General features: G+C 51.3%; 1 protein-coding gene across 1 annotated transcript in view; it reads left to right on the forward strand.

Annotated features, from left to right (window-relative positions):
• The first annotated feature begins 258 nt into the window (after positions 1 to 258).
• Fbln1 (fibulin 1) overlaps positions 259 to 22,244 on the forward strand; it is a 79,111-nt gene continuing 57,125 nt past the window's right edge. The window contains exons 1-4 of the mRNA XM_038343170.1: positions 259 to 374; positions 15,266 to 15,374; positions 18,914 to 19,049; positions 20,989 to 21,160. Coding sequence (XP_038199098.1) covers positions 311 to 374; positions 15,266 to 15,374; positions 18,914 to 19,049; positions 20,989 to 21,160 — 481 coding nt within the window. The 5' untranslated portion in view covers positions 259 to 310. The remainder of the gene's footprint in view (positions 375 to 15,265; positions 15,375 to 18,913; positions 19,050 to 20,988; positions 21,161 to 22,244) is intronic.

Here is a 22,244-nt window from a genome sequence, read left to right on the forward strand (position 1 = left end):
GCAAGCCTCCTTTGGGGGGCAGATGGGATGTGGATCGAGCGTGTGGCGCCGCACCAAGGTGGGTGGCGGGGCACCTCTCACAGCGAGGCGCCCCCGGTGTGTCCCTGCAGGAGAGCCTGGGTGGCGGTGCGTCCCCCGTCGCGCAGTGCCGGAGGGAGGGTCCCCGTGAGCCCCGCCCCCGCCGCGCCTCCTCCGGGCGGGATAATTGAACGCGGCGCGCAGGATCCTCGCGTTGGCTGCTCAGGCCCGGCCAGAGCGTGCAGCCGCTGCCCACCGCGTCTTTTGTCCGCCGCCCGAACTCGCCGACCCCATGGAGCGCCCCATCCCGCTGCCGCTTCTGCTGCTCAGCAGCTTCTCGCTGCTGGCGGCTCGAGGTAGGGGCGCCCCGGCCCCACGCTCCCCCCCCCCAGGTCCCCATCCGGGCCCCGCGCTCCCTGGATGTTTGCAGCTGTCGGTTCTCCGAAGCGCGTGCGCTGCGCCTCGCTGTGCCCCAGCGGTCATCGCATGGCCCCCAGAGCTGCGTGGAATCCAGGCCCGCAACCTCCTCTCCCCAACCGCATTTCCGGCTTGGCCCTAATGCTCTCCTCTAAAACAAGGGGGACTTGTTTTAAATTCCTTCATCTTCCAAACAGATCCATCAGCCGGCTCTCGCAGCCACATTCTCTGCTGGTGGAGAAGACCGCCCGCAGGGCCATGGGGGTGGGAAGCACTCTGCCCTGGAAGCAGCTTTTGTGCGTCTTTCCCACCGCCTCCAGCCCCTACCCCTCGGATGGGGGATGTTGCACCCATCCTGCTCTTGAGCAAACATACAGGAAGGCAGGAGCAGTAAGTTCAGGGATGGGGACGGAAAGAAAATAGAAAATAGAGGACCGAGCGGAAGGTTTTGACCACCTCCTCCCGGCTGGGCCACAGGAGTGCCCTCTAGCAGTTTGGTGGCCCAGAACCACCTCCCCCAATCCAGAACCTTAGAGTGGACTAGAGTCCGCCTGACTGTGCTTTTCTCAGTCCATAATCCTCCAGGCCCTGGGGGCAGGTATTTTACCTTTACACGGAAAAGCTGTGGGGCTTCCAATCTGTACCTTTAACCTCTGTGACTCCGGGGCCACCAGCCAAGCCTGGCTCTCCTGAGTCTTTGTTTCTGCAGGGGCCCAGCTCCAAACCACCCTTGCAATCTCTAATTCTTTATCTGCAGGTTAGTTTAGCTTCTTTTGAATTCTCTGATAGCTACGTTCCTGGTCAAGAGGTCAGGGGTTGTAGATAGCTGCTGGCTGGAGTTTCAGGGAGAGGCACAGGGAAGGGAGAAGGGGCTGGCTGGTTCTGCATCCTGGAGTTCTGGCTGTTCTGGGCACTGGCTGCAGCCTTGGCACATCTTGGGTCCCTTCTCAGGGTAGGAGACAGGGTAGGTAGGCTCTTAGCCCACTCTTCGTGCCAAGAGCTTTGCAGCCCCTCAGAGCTTCTGGGGGGCTTCTTGGAGGAGGCTGTGTGCTTGGACCAGAGATGGTGAGGTGGGTGTGGACCAGAGAAGGCATTTGAGTCAATGCCAGGGAGAGTGAAAACCAGAGAGGATTTTGATTTACAGGTGTGGAGGGGGTGGGAGTGGGGGGACACACTGTTGGAAGTGGGAGGGACCTCTGGTACCCACATATGCACAGATGAGGAAACAGGTGGAGAGATGATGGGGCCCAAAGCCTCCTTGGCAGTTCTTTCCTGCCTACTGTTGGGGAAGTGTTTTTACTTGCCAGTGGATGCTCACGACTGTGTGTGAGCACCCACGCTTGCTAACCTGGAGTCTCTCAGTGCTGCAAGCATCATTCATCCTTCATAGAAAAGCTTTGACCTGAAGCCAGCCAGAACAGAACATCTCGGAACCCATTTTGTTTCTTGTTGGGGGCGCTGCCTTGAGTTTGGTCAGGTCGGTTTGGTGTGGTCTTGGGAAAGGGTTAGGAACTGCTTGGCTCCTTCCTGCAGCTTCCTGTTGCCCTGTAAGGTTAGGTGACCCTGCACTCAGGCCCCAGAGAGCTGTGGGGTTGGCAAGAAAGCTGCTATCTAATAAAGACCTTGGAGAAGACAGACAGACAGTGTAACCTGTTGCTAATCCGTTGCCATTCATTTTGCCACCAGTGGGCTATGTGGTCACCTATATGCAGCGGTCCCTCGTCTTGGCTGCATGGTTATCCTGTGACTGATCTGTCCTGTTGGGCTTGGCTGCTTCTGAGCCAGCTGAGGGTGTGGGGAGGGGGAGGTGTTGGGAGAAAACCCTTGTGTTTTCTCCAAGGCTTTCTTGGCCTCTGGCTCCAGCCTGCAGTTTCCGACTGATTAAAAGAAAGTCCTGTTGGGAGGGAGAACAAAGGCAGAGAGCACTTGGCAGAAACATGTGGCTGTGAGCTGAGCTCCTGGAAGTTTCCCAGTCAGGAGGTGGAGACTACAGGCCGGAAGAAGGAAGATGAAACTGGGGGCTGGGGGACCCTGGAGCAGCACTGAGACCTCCAGCACTGCTGTGAACTTCCTAACTCTGAGCTGCATGCTCACCCCCACCCCCTCATTGTGCTGCAGAGGGCAGGAGGAGTCAGGGACCCAGCTACTTAGCACACTCATCAGGATACTTGGGTACCTATTGCTTTGGAAACCAGTTTTCCTATCTATAGAAGAGTCCAGTGGGATGGCTGGGTGGTTCCCTGTTTGTCAACCGAGATAACAAACTACTGCTTGTGAGGTTGCTGGAAGGGTTAAGGAAGAGAAAGCGGGACTAAGTAGCATCAGAATTGCCATTGTGTCTTTCATGTTCATGCTTCCAAAGTTCTGCTGATATTGAACTTCAAACCCTTCCTGAAGGAGGCACAACAAAGCCCCAGACTGCAGCCCTCACAGCCAGCCCTTGTGGTGAAGGTCAGCAGAGGCATTCGCTAAATAGCTGCCTAGGGACAGCTCAGCGCCAGACACTGAGGTTTCCCAGATGTGGCAGGGGATGAGACAAACTCAGCCCTTTCCCTTCATGTGGTTCATAGCTTCCAGGAGATACAGATAGATGAGCCAAGAGTCAGGGGAGACTTTCTGGAGGAGGCATCATGCAACTGTGGAAGAGAATCCGCCTCACCGTTCACTGGAAGGTGTGGGTTGGGCTGGGAGGAAAGTGTGCATTTCCGGGCAGAAAGAAGGGTCTGAGCAAAGTCCTGCCAGAAAAAGAAACCATGAATATCTTAGTTACTTTTCAAATGCCGTGACAAAACACCATAACCAGGGAAAATTATAAAAGAAAGCATTTAATTTGGGGATCATGGTTCCAGAGGGTTAGAGTTCGTGGTTATGGTGGGGAACATGCCTAGCACCAATGAGAACTTGCATCTGATCCACAAATGTGTGTGTGTGTGTGTGTGTGTGTGTGTGTGTGTGTGTGTGTGACGGGGGGGGCAAGCGAACAGGCTAAGTGGGAATGATGAAAATGATGTGGGCTTTGCAAACCTCAAAGCTCACCCCTAGTGACACGCCTCCAACAAGGTCACACCCCCTAATCCTCCCCAAAACTACCACCAACTTGAGGACCAAATAATCAAATATATGAGCCTGTGGGGGCTATTCTCATTCATTTCACCACAGTGAGATACCCAGGAACTTACAGAGGCTCTGCCCTACCCTTGTGCCTGGGGAAGCCCCCTGCTTGTAACTCCCTGAAGGCGCAGCGAAGGGCACAGTGGACAGGCAGCCCTGCAGATAACACTTTGGGGAAATAGTTCTCAAAGGGCACATGAGATTCTACCAATGCACTTTATTCTTTTAGGTTTATTTATTTCTACATTTTACATGTATGAGTGTTTTGCCTGTATGCATGTACACCATGTGTTTGCAGTGCTTGCACCGAGGAGGCCAGAAGAGGGCATCAAATCCTCTGGAACGGGTGTTACATATGAACAATTGTGAACTGCCATATGGGGCTGGGACCTAAGGTCCTGGGCAAGAGCAGCCAATGCTTTTTAACCTCTAAGTCATCTTTCCGGCTGTACCTGCCCCCCAGTACATTTTATCCAGCAAAATATTTGACTTTTGTGGAATTTCAGATCATAACAATTTGATTAATAGCTGCTTTGACGTACCTGGTGTGGGTCCAGTTTCTTTGAAATGATCTCAGCTGTGGCTGTGTAACAAGATAGGGTGGGAGGAGAGAAACCTTTCCCAGTGTGTGGGTAAGGCATCTGCCCCAGTCAGAGCAAGCAGGGCTGTTTCATAGGCTGACCAAGCCTTACCTCCTTCCAAGGCTGGGTCAGGGGTGGAGCAGGTGCTTGGCATACTCCAGTATCTGTATGTGTCCAGGACTTAGATACAGGGGCTCCAACCCCAGCAGGAAGTAGGAGGCAGCTGGTCTCAGTTCTGAGAGTGGCTCCAGAGGGTAGGTGATCCAAGCCTGTATTTCTGCGTCAAGCCTCCTTCACTCCAGCTACTACGGTTCCCATGGCCGTTAGGGGACATAATCTTGACAGTTCTATGAGATGGGTGGCCCAGTATTTTTCCTGGGCCTCTTTTTCCTTTCGAGTCTTGTCACCTACTGGAATGAAGATAGACTTGAGTTTGGCTACATGCCTTGTCTTTTCCTTTTTGGCTTAAAATTCTCTTGGGAGAATTCCATTACTAGGAGTAGTACCGCCTAAAGTCTGGCTGAGAGTGACCGTGCAACACTATTCTCCATGGACAGTGGGATTCTTGACACTAGCCCTGGGCCCCACTTCACTTGCAGGGCCTTGTTGCACATCAAATGCCTCCTCACGGAGGAGACTGTCATTGTTCCTATTGTACAGGGGACGTAGAGGTACACAGAGACTAGGGATCCCAGCTGGCCTGGCCTACCATTTCAGTGCTAACAAGGATGCTCAGTGGTCTCCCCTTTCTCCAGTTAACTCTCCATTTCCTGAATTCCAGCTTCAGTGAGGGGGTGGGACTTCCTCTGGGATTTTATGGTGGATTTATATAGTGGAACTTTAGAAGCTGAGCTGGGTTGAGGTAGGTCCAGTCAACTTCTCCTTTTCTTCCTGAATCCCCTCAGAGTCCATGTAGAGTTGCTAGGGTCTCATGAGATTATTTTTCTTTACTCACAGACGTTAAGTCGGGCTGTTGCAAAGTTGCATTGGGACAAAGTACAGAGTGAAGCACAGCCTGTCACCCCCCCCCCCACACACACACCCCGCCCTCCAGGTGTTAAGTTCAAGTATAATCACTTGTGCTAAGTGCTGGGAACTTAATAGAACAAAGAGACTGTACAAGGCAGGAAACAGAGCTGCTCTGAGCCTGCATGTTCGAGCGAGTCCAGGGTAGTTAAGAGTCCCTGAAGGGAGGGTTGTTGGCAGGAGTGCATTGGCCCAGGACCACCCAGCTGCAGCTTCTAAAGGCCAGGTGTGAGGACACATGACAGGTGGCCAGAGAGGTGAAGGAAACTAAGGGGGGAATAGGTCCTGGAAGCTCAAGGGACCCTCGGGGCTGGGTAGGATACTGTGGAGGGGCCAGAGGCCGAGTACGTGCTAGCCTTGGCACACGAGATGGCTGCCTGGGCTGGACCCGCTCCAGGGAGCTTCAGGGGGAAGATAATTCACCTTTCCAGCTGTGCACTGCACATGCCCCCTCCCTTCTGCTGCCTCATGGCTGCTCCCCTACCTTAGACGCTTGTGCTGTCTGTGACATTTCCTGGGCATGCACAGTCTGCTTGGTTAGGCTTCTTTTTAAATTTATTTAAATTTTACGTTTATTAGTGTCTTGCGTGCATGTAGTTGGTATGAGGATGTCAAAATTGATGCCATGTGGGTGCTGGGAATTGAATACCGGTCCCCTGGAAGAGCAGCCAGCACTCTCTCCGGCCTTCTTCTTCTTCTTCTTCTTTTTCTTCTTCTTCTTCTTCTTATTATTATTATCATCATCATCATCAGCAGCAGCAGCAGCAGCAGCAGCATTATGTTTTGTTTTTTTTTTTTCCAGAACAGGGTTTTTCTGTATGGTCCTGGCTGACCTGTAACTTACTCTGTAGACCAGGCTGGCCTTGAACTCAGAGGTCCACCTGCCTCTGCCTCCCGAGTGCTGGGATTAAAAGTGTTTCATCACAGCAATAGAAACCCTCACTAAGACACTCCCAATACCAGGATTACAAATGCATGGCATGTGTTCAGCCTTTTGTGTGAGTTCTGGGGCTCCAGTTCAGGTCCACATCCTTGCATGGAAAGCCCTTCACTAACTAAACCATCTCCCAGCCCCTTGGGAGTGTTAACTCCTGGAAGAAAGTTAGCCTGATGCCCAGGGGCCAAACCCTTGTGCCCACTGCCACAGCCGTTCTGTGGGTCAGCGCCATTTTCTACAAGAGGGATTTGGATCAGGTGGTGAGGAATACACAGTTCCTATGAGAATAGCTGTCCTATTTGTTTGGTTTTGAGGATTCTGTTTTAATTCTGTGGTCCTTTCCCCAGGATTACCTCCTTCACCTGCCCATGCCTACACGACAGGTTGAGGAACTGAGGCTCCAGAGGCTAGAGAGCTATGGCAGCTTGTCTGAGGCTGTGTAGTGTTACCTTACGTTTAGATGGCATCTCGCTATGTTGCCCAAGCTGGTCCCCATCTCCTGGATGGTTATGGATTGTTCTAAGTCATCTGGGTTCTGGGCTTCAAACCCCAGTCCTTTGCAAGAACAGTCAGTGCTCATAACTACTGAGCCATCTCTCCAGCCCCATGGAGGATGAATGACACCTGTAACTCGCAGTGTTGCTTGCCTTTGGACCGTTTGGCTGAAGGTCAGCTGTATTTAGAAAGAGAGTTTATTCTTGATTTAAACTGTTAGCTACATATGGGCTTGTCACACAGATGACAGAGTTAGAGGTTAATACTAGTCGATAAGTGGTATTTCTCCTCAGAAAAGACAGACAAGCGTGACATGAGAGAAGGCCGGAATGGCTGGAGGGCCCTGCTCTGTGAAGGGCCACTGAAGCTCAGGGAGTATGGGCGAACTGGTTGACAGACTTCGGAGCTGCTGCTGGAGGCTGCCTCACAGAAGCAGCAGTGATGGCCTGGAAGCAGAATAGCAGATAGATCTTGTGGGGACGTAGGAAGGAGAGGAGACCCTCGCCCTGGAGTCTGGCTGAAGCCTCTTGTCAGCTGAGAAGCCAGAGTTCCGGCAGATGCAGTTGATACTCCTTTCATTACAGATGCTTATATCTTCAAGTGAGATGAGCCAGGCTTAAGGCCTGAGCAATATGGAGTTGGGTAGGGCCTCATTCCTTCCCCCAGGCTAGTCCTGGGAATCTCAAGCAACATAAGGTGGTTTACAGTGTAGCTGTCCTGTCTGTTTTCCCACATCCCCTTGGGCTAGACTCTTCCACCTTATATAACAGTTGTGATCCTGTCAGGTGCCCCTCGGGTAATCATTTAGGATTCATAGCAAGCCTTTGAAGAAAGTAGCTTCAAAACCCACAAAGATGATATGTATGACTCTTAGAAATCAGCTAGCTCATGTCCCTCAGGGATCCCATGCCCTCGCTTGGCTATGTTTTCCATTCTGAGACTCTACTTTAAGACGCCCATCCCCATGTGCTTGGGTGTGTCTAACCTTTCTATGTGAGCATCTCTCTTTCTCTTAATCCTCATACAAGGCTTGTTTTTAAAAATGCCAATTAACCCCCCAATTCTGGCCAGTCTTGAAGTTCCAGCCTGAGCTGAGGTCCCAGAATGCTGCAGACATCAGTGGGGAGCTGTACCTTCTAATTCTCTCCCCAATGCCGAAATTCTTATAGGCTCCAAGTCACTCTTCTGAGGCAGCAGAAATGCCACTCGGTGCTAGAGGTTTGTGTGCAGATTCAGTTTCCCTTTACCTCTCTGAAGGTGTTGTCAGTGGGCCTGTGTCTGACCATCTGTGGGCCAGATGCTGTGGTGTGTGAGCTCTTGGTACCTGGGCAGTGTGGACTTGGGTGGGATGTCTTGCTCTCTAACTTGCTGGTAGACACTGAGAAGTTGCTCTGGGTGTGATGTGAGTGAGCCTCATGGTGGAGGAAGGGTCGGTACCTCTGTGGGCCTCGGGGAGTCCCTAGATTTTGTGCTGGGACAGTAAGGCACAGGATGCCAATGTTCAGATAATGACATAGTAACTTGATCTCCCATCTGCATGAAGAGGGGGCCACAGCTGAGCAGGTGTGGTGGTCAGGCCTCTCCTCACTGCCCTGCTGGAAGCCAGGGTGCAGTGAAGCCCCCTATCTGAACCACCCTGTGGGCAGAAAGGAAATTTTGTTTGGGAAATCAACTCACCAGGCTGTCTCACAGGAATAGACAGCAGCAACTTGGTGGGAAAGCAAGTGGATTTTACATGGTCAGCAAGGTAGAAGTCTTTGAAACCAATCCAGTTTGTTCGTATTGACCAGGAACTAGATGCTGTTGCCCGATGTAGTTGGATCTAGATACCTCAGCTTCCCAAGCAGTAGCTGGGGTTTATAGGAATGTACCACTGTGCCTACCTAAACCCTATTTGTGTATTTGTTTGTTTTGAGACATTCTCACAATGCCACCCTGGCTGGCCTGGAACTCATAGAGATCTACCTGCCTCTGCTTCCTGAATACTGGATTAAAGGTGTGCGCCATCACCATGCCTGGTGAAAACACTCAATTCTTTTAAGGATTGATTTGTTAATATTTATGTGTACGAGTGTTTTACCTGAATGTGTGTATGTGCATCACATGAATTTAGAGCCCAAGCAGGCCAGAAGAGGACATCAGAACCCTTTGGGTTGGAGATACAGACAGTTGTGAGCTGCCATGTAGGTGCTGGGAACGGAACTGGCTCTGAAAGCAGTAAGGGCTCTTAGCTGCTGAGCCATCTTTCCAGCCCCTAAACATTAATTTTTTTAAATGAATGTTTTCATTATGGTAAAATGTATATCACATTAAATTCACCCTCTTAACTATCAAGTGTGTACTCCACAGATACCAAAAGAGAATTCTCATGGCTGTGCAAATGTCACTACTGTTTATCTCTAGAATGTTCTCATCTTCTCAGACAGAAATCCCATGCCTGTTAAATCATAATTCCACTCCATCCACCCCTGCTCCCAGCCCCTGGCAAACACCTACTTATCATCTACAAGTTTTCTTTTCTTTTTTTCATTTAAAAGAGCGTGTATGTGTATGGGTGTACAATGGCGCATGGGGGAAGGTCTGAGAACATCTTGCAGGAGTCTACTCTTTCCTTCTACCGTGTGAGTCTCGGGGATTGAACTTGGGTCTTCAGGTTTATCAGCAGTCACATTTACACTGAATCGTATACTGAATTTACCTTTCAGGGAACTTCTGTGTGCCCTTGCTTGAGCACCAAACCCACCTCCCTGATTTTATTTGATTTTCGTAAGGAGGATATAGCTGGTTTATCTAAAAAAGAATGAATGTGGATGCAGTAATCTACCTTTCTAACTAGGATGAGAGTATGTTGGAGGTGTGTGTGTGTGTGTGTGTGTGTGTGTGTGTCCGTGTCCATGTGAGGGAAGAAGTGTGTGTGTATGTGTGTGTGTGTGTCCATGTTCATGTGAGGGGAGGGTGTGTGTGTGCGTATGTGTGTGCATGTGTGTGGGTGTGTCCGTGTCCATGTGCTTCAGCCAGCCTGGCTCTGCCCTACAGAACCTATCTTGCATGGGACACACACATCTTGTTTAAAGACCAGCCTGCTACAAAGGATGCCTTTGCTAGCTGGCATCTTGAGCTCAGACACCGGGGTGTGCTCTAGGACGTCTCATTTCACCAACCTCTCCTCTTCCTTACCTCTCAGTCTTCTCTTTAATGGATAGGGAATGGCTGGTGCTGAACCCACCGGGAAAGTAAGACCCATATCCAGGCTCAGAGGTGGCGATTCCAAGCTCTCTGGCACTTGCTGAACTTCTAGCTAGTCTTACTTTGGCAGTGGCCAGCCCCAGCCTAGGAACTTTCCCTGTCTGGTCTCTCCCTCCACCCTGAGAGGAACCAGGACGAAGCCCGTTTAGAAAGGCAGGGCATCCTGTACAAACAGCCACTCTGTATTTGAGGGTTGGTCATGCCCGTCAGTTCTTTGTTCTTTGCTATTAATGCTTCATGGGCTTCAGTGGGTATGCTGGTCAGTAGAGGTGCTGTGGGCACAGCAAAGGGAGGAAGATGCATCTCTGCCCGTGAAGATGGTCCAGTTTGGTGACGGGGGACTACTGGGGGAGCATGGGCCAGGGGGCAGGTGCAGGTAGGGTCTTGGTATCTGCTGGAACCTGGGCAGAGCTGGCCCCATGCTGCTTTGGGTCAGTGAAGTGTGGTTCCAACTGGGATGGGGACACTTTAACATTGTTTTTGTTCATGGTGACTTAACTCAGTTCAGCTTCAGTTCCTAGCTCTGTTTGAAGACCTTCCTTGCTGTGGCCATTTGGTGGCAGAGCACTGAGGGTATCTGAGAGAGACTAGTGACTATGGGATGGGGGGAGCAGAAGTAGGAAGAACCCATCCAGATGTACTCTCCTTAGCTGCAGGGTGGTGGCACCAGACCCAAATGAGGACCTGGAGGGGTGCTGCTGCAGGGGTGTGCCCAGGAAGAGAAGTCAGGGCAGTAGCTCAGACCCAGGTGTGCCCATGCCAGCCTCCTCCACTGCCCTCATTCAGCTCCCTGAGTTTCTGCAGACCCTTCTAGACTAGCATGGGTCCTCGTGGGCTCCTTTCCTGTTGGTCCTTAGACAGACAACTCCACCTCGATCAAGGAGCCCGTGAGCTCGGCCCAGTCAGTGCAACTCCGGGTGACATAGGTCATGCTTGGCAATCCCCGTGGTCTCACTATTCATTTAACTATGGGGCTGGGTTTATAGAGTGCTTCTTGGGTAGTGGTCTTCTGTGTGTACTCAGTAAACGCTACTGTCCCTAGCCTGGCTGTGTTCTTCCCCAGGCCCTAGCCAGAGCAAGTAATTGTGGCTTAGAATGAGATTTCTAAATCCTTGTGTTCTGCCCAGGTGTTCTGCTAGGTTTGGGTGCACCTTCCTGAGAGAGAGAAAAGTTAGAAGTTACATATCCCTGGGGGCGGGGCAAACAGGGCAGGAAGAGGCTGCAGTTTCTCCTGTACTGAACTTGAGATGGCAGTGTGACACTCAGAGCTTGAGGGCAGGCTGTGGGAACTGAGTGGAACATTGTATTGCAAAGGCCTTCGGCCCAGGATTGTTTCTTGCAGCAGATACTCCTCTCTCCCTCTCTGGCTATCATCCAGCCTGGCCTTGGTCCCTGCCTGACTCTTCCTGGTCTCTGAGGGGTATGTGGGCACCGCTCTCTGGCTTACAGGACACCTCAAGCCCAAGGAGGGTGAGCTGACCCCATGCAGCTTCAGGAGAGCCCCCCCCCAGCCTTCAGACAGCCCTGCTCTGCAGGTGTCAGGTCTGGGACATTTAGCTTGAGAACGTGTGAGCCACATTCCAGGGACCTTCCAAGTTTTCCAGACTGCCTGAAGTTTTAATGCCTGATCGTCTTGCTGAGCACAAGGTTCAGAGTGTCCAAGATCCCCTAACAGGCAGCATTTCAAACCACATTACAGGACTCATGGTTCCCACCCACCCATTCAGAATGCAGTGGCGCTAGGGGAATTCTATACCCAGGACCAGCAGAGGCTCCCCTCTCGCGTGTGACAGCAGGCATCCATCTAATGATCATCTAACAAGGTGCCATACCACTGTTCAGAACATCATCAACTCGCTCTGCCTTCTCAGAGACTGCAGAGGTCTCGTGAGCTCTGTTTTAACACAAATGAGCTATGGGTTTGAGAGGTGAAGTGGCCTGGCCAGGGTGACCAAGAGAAAGTTCCAGCACTGGATCCCAAGTCTGTTTGGTTCCAAAACTGTGTCCCAATCTTACTGTCATTTTTTCCTCCCTTTGAGAGGAGGTTGCTGTATATCCTGGACTAGCCTTGAACCCAGAAATCCTCCTGCCTCAGCCTCCCAGCTCATTATCTCAACTCTTTGCTTCCAAGTCACAGTTTTTGCCAAAGGATAAGGGCACAAGGGGCAGACTCACGGTCGGGATGTCTGGCTGGGAGAGTGTATTGGCTAAAGGGAACATTAGAAACAGTGAGATGTGCCCAGGGTGAAGGACTCTGAGATGGGAACCCAGGGCCCTAAGACTAGCTGAGTGGGCCAGCAGGCTGTAGGGAGGTGACAGGCAGTGTGAGGGAGAGGCTGGGTCCTGAGATGAGCTTAGAGGAGACAGGCTGGGGATAGGAGTGTAGTCACATCTGGCAAGATTGTGCAGGTGTGTGTGAGTGTGTGCGTGGGTGTTGGGACTGCATGGGAGAAGGTATGGGGTCACACCACGACACTTATCTAGGGGCTGAACCACTGCTGCCTCTTTGGAACACTTAGGGCCATGCTTTCTGTGAATGCTTCCTTGCTTGTAGATTTTGTGTGTGTGTGTGTGTGTGTGTGTGTGTGTATTCATTCATGTGTGTGAATGTGGGCACTCACATGCTGTGGCATGCTTTTGCAATCAAAAGACAACCTCGGGTGTCAGTCAGGGTACAACCTGGGGTGTATGTCAGTCAGGGTACAACCTGGGGTGTCTGTCAGTCCGGTACAACCTGGGGTGTCTGTCAGTACAGTACAACCTGGGGTGTCTGTCTGTCCGGGTACAACCTGGGGTGTCTGTCAGTCCGGTACAACCTGGGGTGTCTGTCAGTCCGGTACAACCTGGGGTGTCTGTCAGTCCGGTACAACCTGGGGTGTCTGTCAGTCCGGTACAACCTGGGGTGTCTGTCAGTCCGGTACAACCTGGGATGTCTGTCAGTCCGGTACAACCTGGGGTGTCTGTCAGTCCGGTACAACCTGGGGTGTCTGTCAGTCCGGTACAACCTTGATGTCACTCTTCATCTACCTTGTTGAACGGGTGAGCGGGTGACTGGAGCATGTTAGGGTTGGCACCATAATGTGGCCCTCACTCTGACACTCTTGTCCTACAAGGCCTGTGACTCTGGAGGGTTTGATGTCTGAGCTTCAAACTAAACCAGCAGTGAACTAAATGTCTGTAGTCACTAAACAGAATCCTCGGGGTCTGAGGAATGAGGACAGCAGAATGGGAGTGGGCGGAGTCACTGGCTCACTGCAGGTTGTCAGCCCTCACTGTGGGACAAACCATTCCTTCCTCACTCAACCCAGGAACACCCTCTGGGGCTCAGGGGAACCTGGCAATTGTAAGGAAGGGACGGACACATCTTTCTCTGTAGAACACAGTTCGGTGTTCTCCAGACATCCTTAGGAAAAAGGAAAAGCCCCACATTATCACGGTAGGAGGGCGTGTTTGTAGCTCAAAGTGAGGACCCCCTCTTCCTGGCTGTGTAGGATGGTCCAGTTCAACTGTGCCCTAACCATACTAGGCTGAATGTTTCTGGAAGTTCCTCCTCTTCCCTTTCTGAGGCTCAGGAAGCCCCAGTCTCATTCAAGAGTAATCCTCCTTCTGGGACCACCGCCAGGGCCCACCTTAGAAAAATATTGAGCTTGAAGCACGGCAGCTATTGGTGCTGAGAAACTCTGCTAAGCTGAAGGGGTGTTGGAAGGCTGATAGTGAGAAAGCGTCATCTCTCGTGTGTGTGTGTGTGTGTGTGTGTGTGTGTGTGTGTGTGTGTTTGTGAGGGTGTATATATATGTATGTTTATGTGTGTGTTTCTATGTATGTCTATGTTTGTCTATATATGTGTGTTGCAAGTGAATGTATAAGTATGTGTGTATGTGTGTGTGTATATGTGTGTGTATAAGTATGTATATGTTGTGTGTGCATGTATGCTCGTAGAGTCCAGAAAACAACATTGAGCACCGTCTTCAGAATGTCATTTGCCACTTTTGAGATGGGGTCTCTCGCTGGCCTGGAACTCACTAAGTTAATGGCTGACCAACAAGCCCCCATGGCTCCACCTGTCCCCATCCCCCTAGCACTGTACAAGTACATGTCACCATGCCCAGCATTTTACATGGGTTCTGGGTGTCAAACTCAGGGCCTTATGCTTGTAAGGCAAGCATTTTACTGGCTGAGCGATCTTCTCAGTCTTCATAGTGTCTACTTTAAATAAAAAGATTTCCTTTGATATAAAGTTATGTGTATTTGTGTGTGCATGGGTATGTGTGCATGGGTATGTGTGCATGAATGCATGTGCCCGTGGAGGCCAGAACTTCAGATTCCCCTATGAGCTATGATGTGGGTACTGGGAGCCGAACTCAGGACATATAAGAGCTTCTTCCCAACCCTCCTATGGTGTCTCCCGCCTTTATAAAAATTCGTATGTATGAATATGTATGTATGTGCAGGCATGTATATACAAATGAGAAAAGGGGCCCAGTTTTCTGGAGCTGGAGTTAGAGGTGGTTGTGAGCCATCTCTCGAGCCCCCACAGTGTCTCTTAAAGCTGACTTTTGTAAGGTCCTGACAGATGGCGGCCTTCTACCTAGCAACCAACGCTGTTGGCACTGATGTTTCCTGTCCTGTAGGTCTGGGGCTTCATGGGCATCTATCTTTTACCTGCCAGTAGCAGAGGGGGCACAGCCTATAGTGAGGCCTAAGAGCTGGACTGGCACAAGGACCTAAGTTTCTGGCTCAGTCGTTTGCTGAGGACCTGGGCTAGCTGCTTGGCAAGACAGCTTTTAGTTCTGAAACTGGCACTCTGTGCCAAGCCACCGCTGTCCTCACCTCTTTGGTCGCTGTGTCTACAAAATACTGTTGTCCCTAACTAAGGGCAGAACTATCGCCAGCTTCCATTTCCCCATCTATATGCTGGAAGGTGGAAGACCCTCCCCCAGCTTGTTACAAAGACTAAATGAGAACCTGGAAGTGGGCCCCAGAGACCCACTTTTTGAGACTCCTCTTCCTGTCTCCACTCTGGAGGAGTCAGGCCCTGGTTCTCCCTTGAGTGCTAGGTTGGTGGTGCCCGGCCATGCATCCGTCAGGAGAACTCACTTTTGTTCTCTGAACCAGAAAAGCAGGGCTGTGGCCTGTATGCTTGTGTCTCAGCATTGAGCTTGGTGCTTTCCAAGCTGGCCCAGGCCAGTGGGAGGAGTACGATGGATGCTTCCGTAGTTGGCATCCTCAGGGTTGGCTTATAAAGTGATTAAGAGTATGCTGTGTGTACTTACTGCCCTTCCAGACTTGGCGTGATGCAGGAGGCTGCAGGAGGCAGACCTCCCGGTGACATGGCCTCCTGGGTGGAGGGTACAGAGGTAGACATCCTGGTGGTGTGGCTGGGGTGGAGGGTACCAAGCAGGTCACCCACCGGCTCGTTCTCTTCCCTACACAGTGAACGCAGAGCAAGTCTCCATGGAGGATTGCTGTACAGACGGGAATCAAATGGCTAACCAGCACAGGGACTGCTCGCTGCCGTACACCTCAGAATCCAAGGAGTGCAGGTATGTGTGCCACATGTCCAAGGTGTGGACGGTGGGGCCTGCCTTCCTCCCTCTGCTGCTCCTTCCTCTGTGCTCTGAGCCCTGCATACAGAGCTTGGGTCCGACCTGGGCTGCCCTGTGCTCACTGGAGCATCTGTTGCTCTCCCTGCAAAGTAAGATGATCCAGGTGTGCAGCCCGGTCTGCCGCAGCTGTCTAACCCTGGATGAAGTCACTTCCCTGAGTAAAAGGAAGGTCTGTGGGAGAGTGTCAGGTGAGACCGTGTGTCACGTGAGCCTTTTTCCAGACCCCAGAACTGGAAGGGTTTATCCACATAACTCCTCTGCACATATCTTGTCTGCTCTCTCTAGATTAAATCAGGTGCTCACAAGATGTGTGGAATGTGAAACCTCTAAGAATAGATAGACTCTGATAATAGGTGATGTTATCATCATAAGAAAATTATCAAATCTTCACAAAGCACTTACTATGCTGCCTGAAGGCATATGGTGGACCGTGGCAAGAGTGTCCTGGGAAGGAGCAGCCCGTGTGTGTGCTTAGGGGAAGGCTATGCAGGTTTATCAGCAGCAGCAAGGCAGCTAGAATGTCTGAACAGAGTAGGCCAGAGGGAGGTGGGGGTGGGGATGGTGCTACTCATTGCACCTGGTAGTGTAGCCATTTTAGAAACTAATTGGGAGCACGGTAAGAATCTGATGGAGGTTTTGAGCATAAATTGTGGGGGGGCAGCACGTCTGTCCAGACGTGTCTTTGAGAAAGGGACCCTTCAAAAAGGAAGGCGGTTCACAGGAGGGAGTAGAAGCTAAGGAACTATTAGGCTGTTGAAATAACTCTATGAGGGAGCTGGGCACTAGACTGGGATGGGGGAGGGGCCGGCTGTGGAAGTGAGTGGAGGCAGGGAGCCAGCCAAGCAGTCGCTTCTGGGAGATGAGTGGGATCCAGAGGGGTGTCTGCGGTAGCTCCAGAGGTTTGCTTTGTATAGCTGAGCAGATGAGAAAGGATGTTGCTGGTGGAAGGCTGAGGCTGGGGGAGAATCAATCAAGCTAGCCTTAAACACCCAGAAGCCCACGTGGGCTACTAATCCTGCTAGAAGTGTGGAGAGAGACTCAGCGGTGATGCTCAGAGCAAGAGATGGGGATATCGGGTATGAGAGACAAACCCCAGCGCCCTGGGGTCCCAATGAGTCCTTCTCGCTTAAGCGTCACTAGGGCAACAGTGCCCCACCCCTCACTAGGTTCAAACAGGGTGTAGAGGACTCCCATCCAGGAGGAGGGTTTGGGACAGGCCAGGTCGAGAGACCCTAGACTGGTTCTTTGGTTTTTCAAACTAGGTCCCCTGGCGCCTTTAAAATTCTTGGGAAGCCCTGGCTTCCCTGAAGCAGAGGTACGGCTGGGCAGCCCTACTCAGTCTCCTTCCTCCTGTGCAGTTCTCCAGGTGCCCTCCCTGTCAGGGCAGGGTTTGTGTGTGTGCCCCAGAGTGCTTGAAAGGACTGGGCGATTTGGCTTCATGCCTGGAGCCCTCACGGCTGAGCAGCCCACAGTAAGGCTGCAGACAACAGTACTTGGTAAAATGTGGTAAAATACAATAAAAACTCACCGCCTTAGTCCCGTGTGAGGGCCCATACATACTGTTTTGCTGCCCTGTCTACTGTCCTCTCTGAGACCCTTTGACCCCCATATGCCTTCGGTCCCTGGCTACCCCATCAGTTTCCTGTCTATGAATTTGACTTCTGTGTCTTCATGGGACTGGCTTGTCTCACTTATCAGTGGGCCCTGGAGATTCCTCTGTGTGGTTGCACGGGTCAGGATTTCCTTTAGTTTTTGAGGCAGAGTCACATTCTGTCATATGATTGTGCTCACCCATCCGTCCCTCCACTCACATTTAGGTTCCTTCCACATTTTGGCTATTGCTTTAAATGGCGCTGCCATGAACTTAGGTGGGCAGGCATTTGTTGGAGGCTGACTTAGTGTTTCTATTGCTGTGAAGAGACACCATGACTACGGCAACCTATTACAAGGAAAACATTTAATTGGGGTCATTCACTTAAAGAGTTCAGAGGTTTTGTCCATAATCGTCATGGAGGAAAGCAGGCAGACATGGTGCTGGAGAAGGAGCTGAGAATTCTTACATGTTGACTCACAGGCAGCAGGAAGTGGTCTGAGACACTGGGCATGGCTTGAGCATATATGAGACCTCAAAGCTCACCTCCACACACTCCAACAAGGCCACACCCACTCCAGCAAAGCCACACCTCCTAATAGTACCACTCCCTTTGGGGGTCTTTTTCTCTCAAACCACCACAGAGGCCCTGCTCCAAATTCTCTTGTGTGGGGTAGCTGGATCCTACGACAAAAGTTTTCAGCTCTTTAGGAATCACCATGCTGTTTTCCAAATAGCTATCCGTGTTTCCTTCCTTCCCGCTGGGGACAGGTCTTCCCACATCTCCTTTCTCATCTTTACTAGTGTCTTAGTTACTTTTCTGTTGCCGTGACAAGACAGCAGGACACAAGAAACTTACAAGAGCTTAAAAGAAAGCTGTGATTTGGGTTTACAATTTCAGGCAGTAAAAGCCCGTGATAACGGAGCAAAGGAATGGTGGCAGCAACAGCTGAGAGCTCACATCTTACACCGACAAGTAGGAGGTGGAGAGAGAGCATGCGCTGGGAATGGGGCAGGTCCTTTGAAGCCTGCCAGTGACACATCTTCTGTCACGTCACGCCACCTCATCCTTCCCAAATAGTTCCACCAATTGGGACCCAAGTGTTTAAATATATGAGCCCATAGTGGCTATTTCATCCAAACTACCACTGTCAGCACTTGTTGCTCTCTCTCTAGTGGCAAGGACACTTAGTGCAGTACTTCTGGATCTTGCAGACAGCACAGATTAGGTAGCAGGGTCTGCCCTTCCTGGCTCTGGCTTTTGGTTACTTTAGTCTGGACAAGAACCATGCGTGACACCCTTCCTTCCCTGTTGTCTGCAGGGCAGGCTTTCTGGCCTCTTAGATGTCTCAAAATGTGTTTGAGTCTGAGGAATAGACCCTGGTAGGTTCAGGTTCTCCTCAAATCCCTGTTTTCTGAAGAGCTTTTCGTAGCCAAGCCTTTGGGTAGGGGCTGGGGATATCCTGGTTGCTGCTGTCTTTTGCTCTGGGTCCTTCAACAAACTGCATCTTAAGACTGTCCGAAACTTCTCCTGAGCCTGGAAAATAGTGCTGAGGTTGAGAAGAATTGAGCTAGGTGGGAGGGGAGGAGGGTGTAGCCTGGGGCCTGCAGCAGGCTGCTTTGTTTGTAAATAGGTGAGAACATTCTTTAGCCAGTCTTGGCCAAAGGCTCTCAACTTTACACAGTCCAGGGTCTCTGGACTCCCGTCCCAGACACCATGTAGCATTTGATCTTTCTGTCTAAATGCCTGCTTAGTGCTTCCTGTAGGAGCCGGGATATGGGGGCTACTCCAGAGGACTTAGTCCCTCTTCTGTTCTGAGCTGGGCTCCTGTTCTGAGCTGGGCTCCACCAGAGAGTCCTGGCGCAGCCTCTGCTCTGCCTGCAGGATGGTCCAGGAACAGTGTTGTCACAACCAACTGGAGGAGCTTCACTGTGCCACGGGTATCAACCTGGCCAGCGAGCCCGATGGCTGCGCCACGCTCCACAACAGTAACAATAGCCTCGAGACCATATTCGTAAAGGTGAGTGAGGCCGTGGATCACCCAAGGCCACCCTCCTCCCTGTCCGCCCTGTTTACCTTACCTTGTGAACAGCAGACCACTTAGGTGTCTTCCCTTCGCATTTAGCGGGTAAACCTTACTAGCCAGACTTCCAGATAGGAAAGGGTGAGATGGTGAAGTCCCAGCTCCACTCTGGGGAAACAGGAAAACCTGAGGATTACCCAGCCTTTAGATGGAAGGCAGGACAGCAGGGTTTTCTGGAACCTTCAGAACCTTCTCAGTTTGGGGTAGACATCCCCCTATTGCCTAGGAGGCCCAGATGCATCTCTGCACCTCAGGTGAACTGAGACGCTGGGCTCACACCAGATCTACACTAGGCACTCTAATAGCATGGGACTTTGGAGTTTAAAGAAGCCTACACTCCAGTGGCTTCTCAGCAGCCTTGTCAAGGACTGAGAGAGTATTCTCCATGGAACATAATCAGAATAAGTAGCACTATCTTTCCTCTTTTTTTTTTTGGTGTTTCAAGACAAGGTTTCTCTGTGGCTTTGGAGCCTGTCCTGGAACTAGCTCTTGTAGACCAGGCTGGCCTTGAACTCACAGAGATCTGCCTGCCTCTGCCTCCCGAGTGCCGGGATTAAAGGTGTGCACCACCACCGCCCAGCTACGATCTCCTTTCCTAAATGCTCCTGGGGCCCCGGGTCCAGGCCAGGTAACTGAACTTGCTGTGGCTGTGGAAGTGTCACATGTGTGCTTGGGAGGTGACTACAGCATCTCTAGGCTTGAACACAAATAGACTAATGGTCAGGCCCAGGAGAAAAACCAGCAGGGTGGGAAGCTCCATTTTGAAATGGTCCCTGCCCCCCAGGAGACTGCCAGAAGTGTTGATGACAGTGGCTTCCTAGGACACTACCTGTCTCCTTCAGGAATATAGCAGAATCAAGGAGCGGAAATCTGACTGTAGTCTGGATTCTGGAAGCATGGATAGGAGTGTCTGCAGACAGGAAGAGACTGTTTCTGGGTCCGGGGCTCTGCCTTGACACCCATGGCCTACCACAACCGTCATGCATTTATCGGGTGGTGGAGAGGGGCATCAACATGGGGAAGCTAGGCAGGGCTAGAATGAGTGGCTTGGTTAAGGGGTCTGTCAACCAGGACTTTAGACGTACAATGATCACCTCTATGCCTGGGGAAAGAGAGGTGTGAGGTAATAGAACAGTCAAGCAAGAGAGGGAACCGATGACCTGGCTAAATTAATGAAATGTGTTTCTGGAAAAGATCAGTCACACTCCAGAGGAGGGTGAGATCACAGCCACTCTCTGTGGCCACAGAGTAGTTAGAATGACATAGAGAAGACCCCTCAGCCTCCACCGATGCTGAAGCAAAGCTTCTTGTTATGGGCTTTCTGGAAAGTTCTTTGATTATAGAGGACTGACGGGCTTTTCATGTGTACTGCGGGACCTGGGTTAGGACACAGGTCTGACTTTTGGGATATGGGGTCTCTGTGCAAGACAGTGGTCTAGTCTAATGCCTTGCTGGGGACCTTGAGGCTCTTGTGCCCTGGGGGTTGAGAGGAGACAGTGTGCACCCACTCTTCTGGCAGACAGACCTTGCAGACAGGCGTTGGTCTGCTCCGCTCTAGAGATGGGTGGGCTGGCCTTGGGGTTGCTAGTCAGGAAAGGGATGTCCAACGGTGTAGTCATGCAGTGGGGCGGTGCGGGGGTGGGGGGGTGGGGGGGTGGAGTGCCAGACTTTCTAGATTCCTTTCCATCAGACCTAAGAGCTTGGACTTCTGACATTTAGATAAATTACCCCTATCAGATGTTTTCTTGCTGTCCGAAAAAGGGTGTCCGAAAAAGAAGAAAAAGGGTGTCAGGTGTGTCCCTGGGGTTCTTGTGGAGTGAGTCCCAAGGGCCACTTGTCCAGCCTCCTGTCACCAGTCTGGAATCTCTGTTCACAGAGATGCTGCCACTGTTGCATGCTGGGAAGGGCGGCCCAGGCTCGGGGCCAGCAGTGTGAGCCCAATCTCATGATAAGCTACCAGTGTGGGCTGGTATTCCGTGCCTGCTGCGTGAAAGGCCAAGAGAGTTCAGACTTCCCCCGTGGCGATGGTGGGGACCTGCAGGACCCAGGTAACTTCTCCTACTTCCGGTGTGGAGCCGTGTGGTAACATTCTTCAAGGTGTGTGTGTGTGTGTCTATGACACAGTTGGTTTATCCTTTCTGTGGCTGTCACATGTCTGGATTCTGCCAATCACAGATGCAAAATATTACAGAAAAGATCATGAGTTTGGGTCCCAAGCACCCACATGTGAGCCAGGCAAAGCAGCAGTGCATCTTTAAGCCCAGGTGCAGGGTGTAGAGCAGATAGGAGGATTCCTAGAGCTTACTGGACAGCCAGGCTAGCCGAATCTGCGAGCCTCAGTTCATTGAGAGACCCTGCCTCAAACAATAAGGTGAGAGCAATAGAGGAAGACACTAGATGTCGACCTGTGACCGCCACATGTGCCTGCAACACCTGTACACACATCTGCCACCAGCCCTGCCTATCTATCCTTTCTCTGCCTAGCTATTGGCTGGTCAGCTTTTTTTTTTTTTTTTTTTTTTTTTTTTTTTTTTTTTTTTGGTTTTTCGAGACAGGGTTTCTCTGCAGCTTTTTTAGAGCCTGTCCTGGAACTAGCTCTTGTAGACCAGGCTGGCCTTGAACTCACAGAGATCCACCTGCCTCTGCCTCCCGAGTGCTGGGATTAAAGGCGTGCGCCACCACCGCCCGGCTGGTCAGCTTTTTATTAGACCAGTCAGGTGCCTTAGGCAGGCAAGGTGAAACAGCCACTCATCGTTTCATAATTGAACAAATGCAGCGTAAACAAAGGTAGCACACCTTTACACAAAGCAATATTCCGCAGCATGAACAAGTGTAACACATCATGACATAGTTAAATATTCTACAACACCCGTGGGTACCAAAGGACAGCTGTGTGGAGAGATATGCGTGATCAGGGTTGGAGGGTTGGAGGGTTGGAGGGCAGACCTCAGGGCCAGGGCCCCAGAGGAGCTGATGGCGGCTCAAGTCCAAAGGCTTGAGCAGAATCATTCTCTTCCCCAGTCTCCATCTCTTAGGGCTTGGTTAACACTTAACATTCGCTTAATGTTCAGGAGGGTCATCTGTGCATCTCATTCAAAGCCCATGGGCTTAAATATTCATCTCAAAAACACT

Source organism: Arvicola amphibius, chromosome 9 (assembly GCF_903992535.2).
Source record: "Arvicola amphibius chromosome 9, mArvAmp1.2, whole genome shotgun sequence".
In the NCBI taxonomy this organism is placed as follows: Eukaryota; Metazoa; Chordata; class Mammalia; order Rodentia; family Cricetidae; genus Arvicola; species Arvicola amphibius.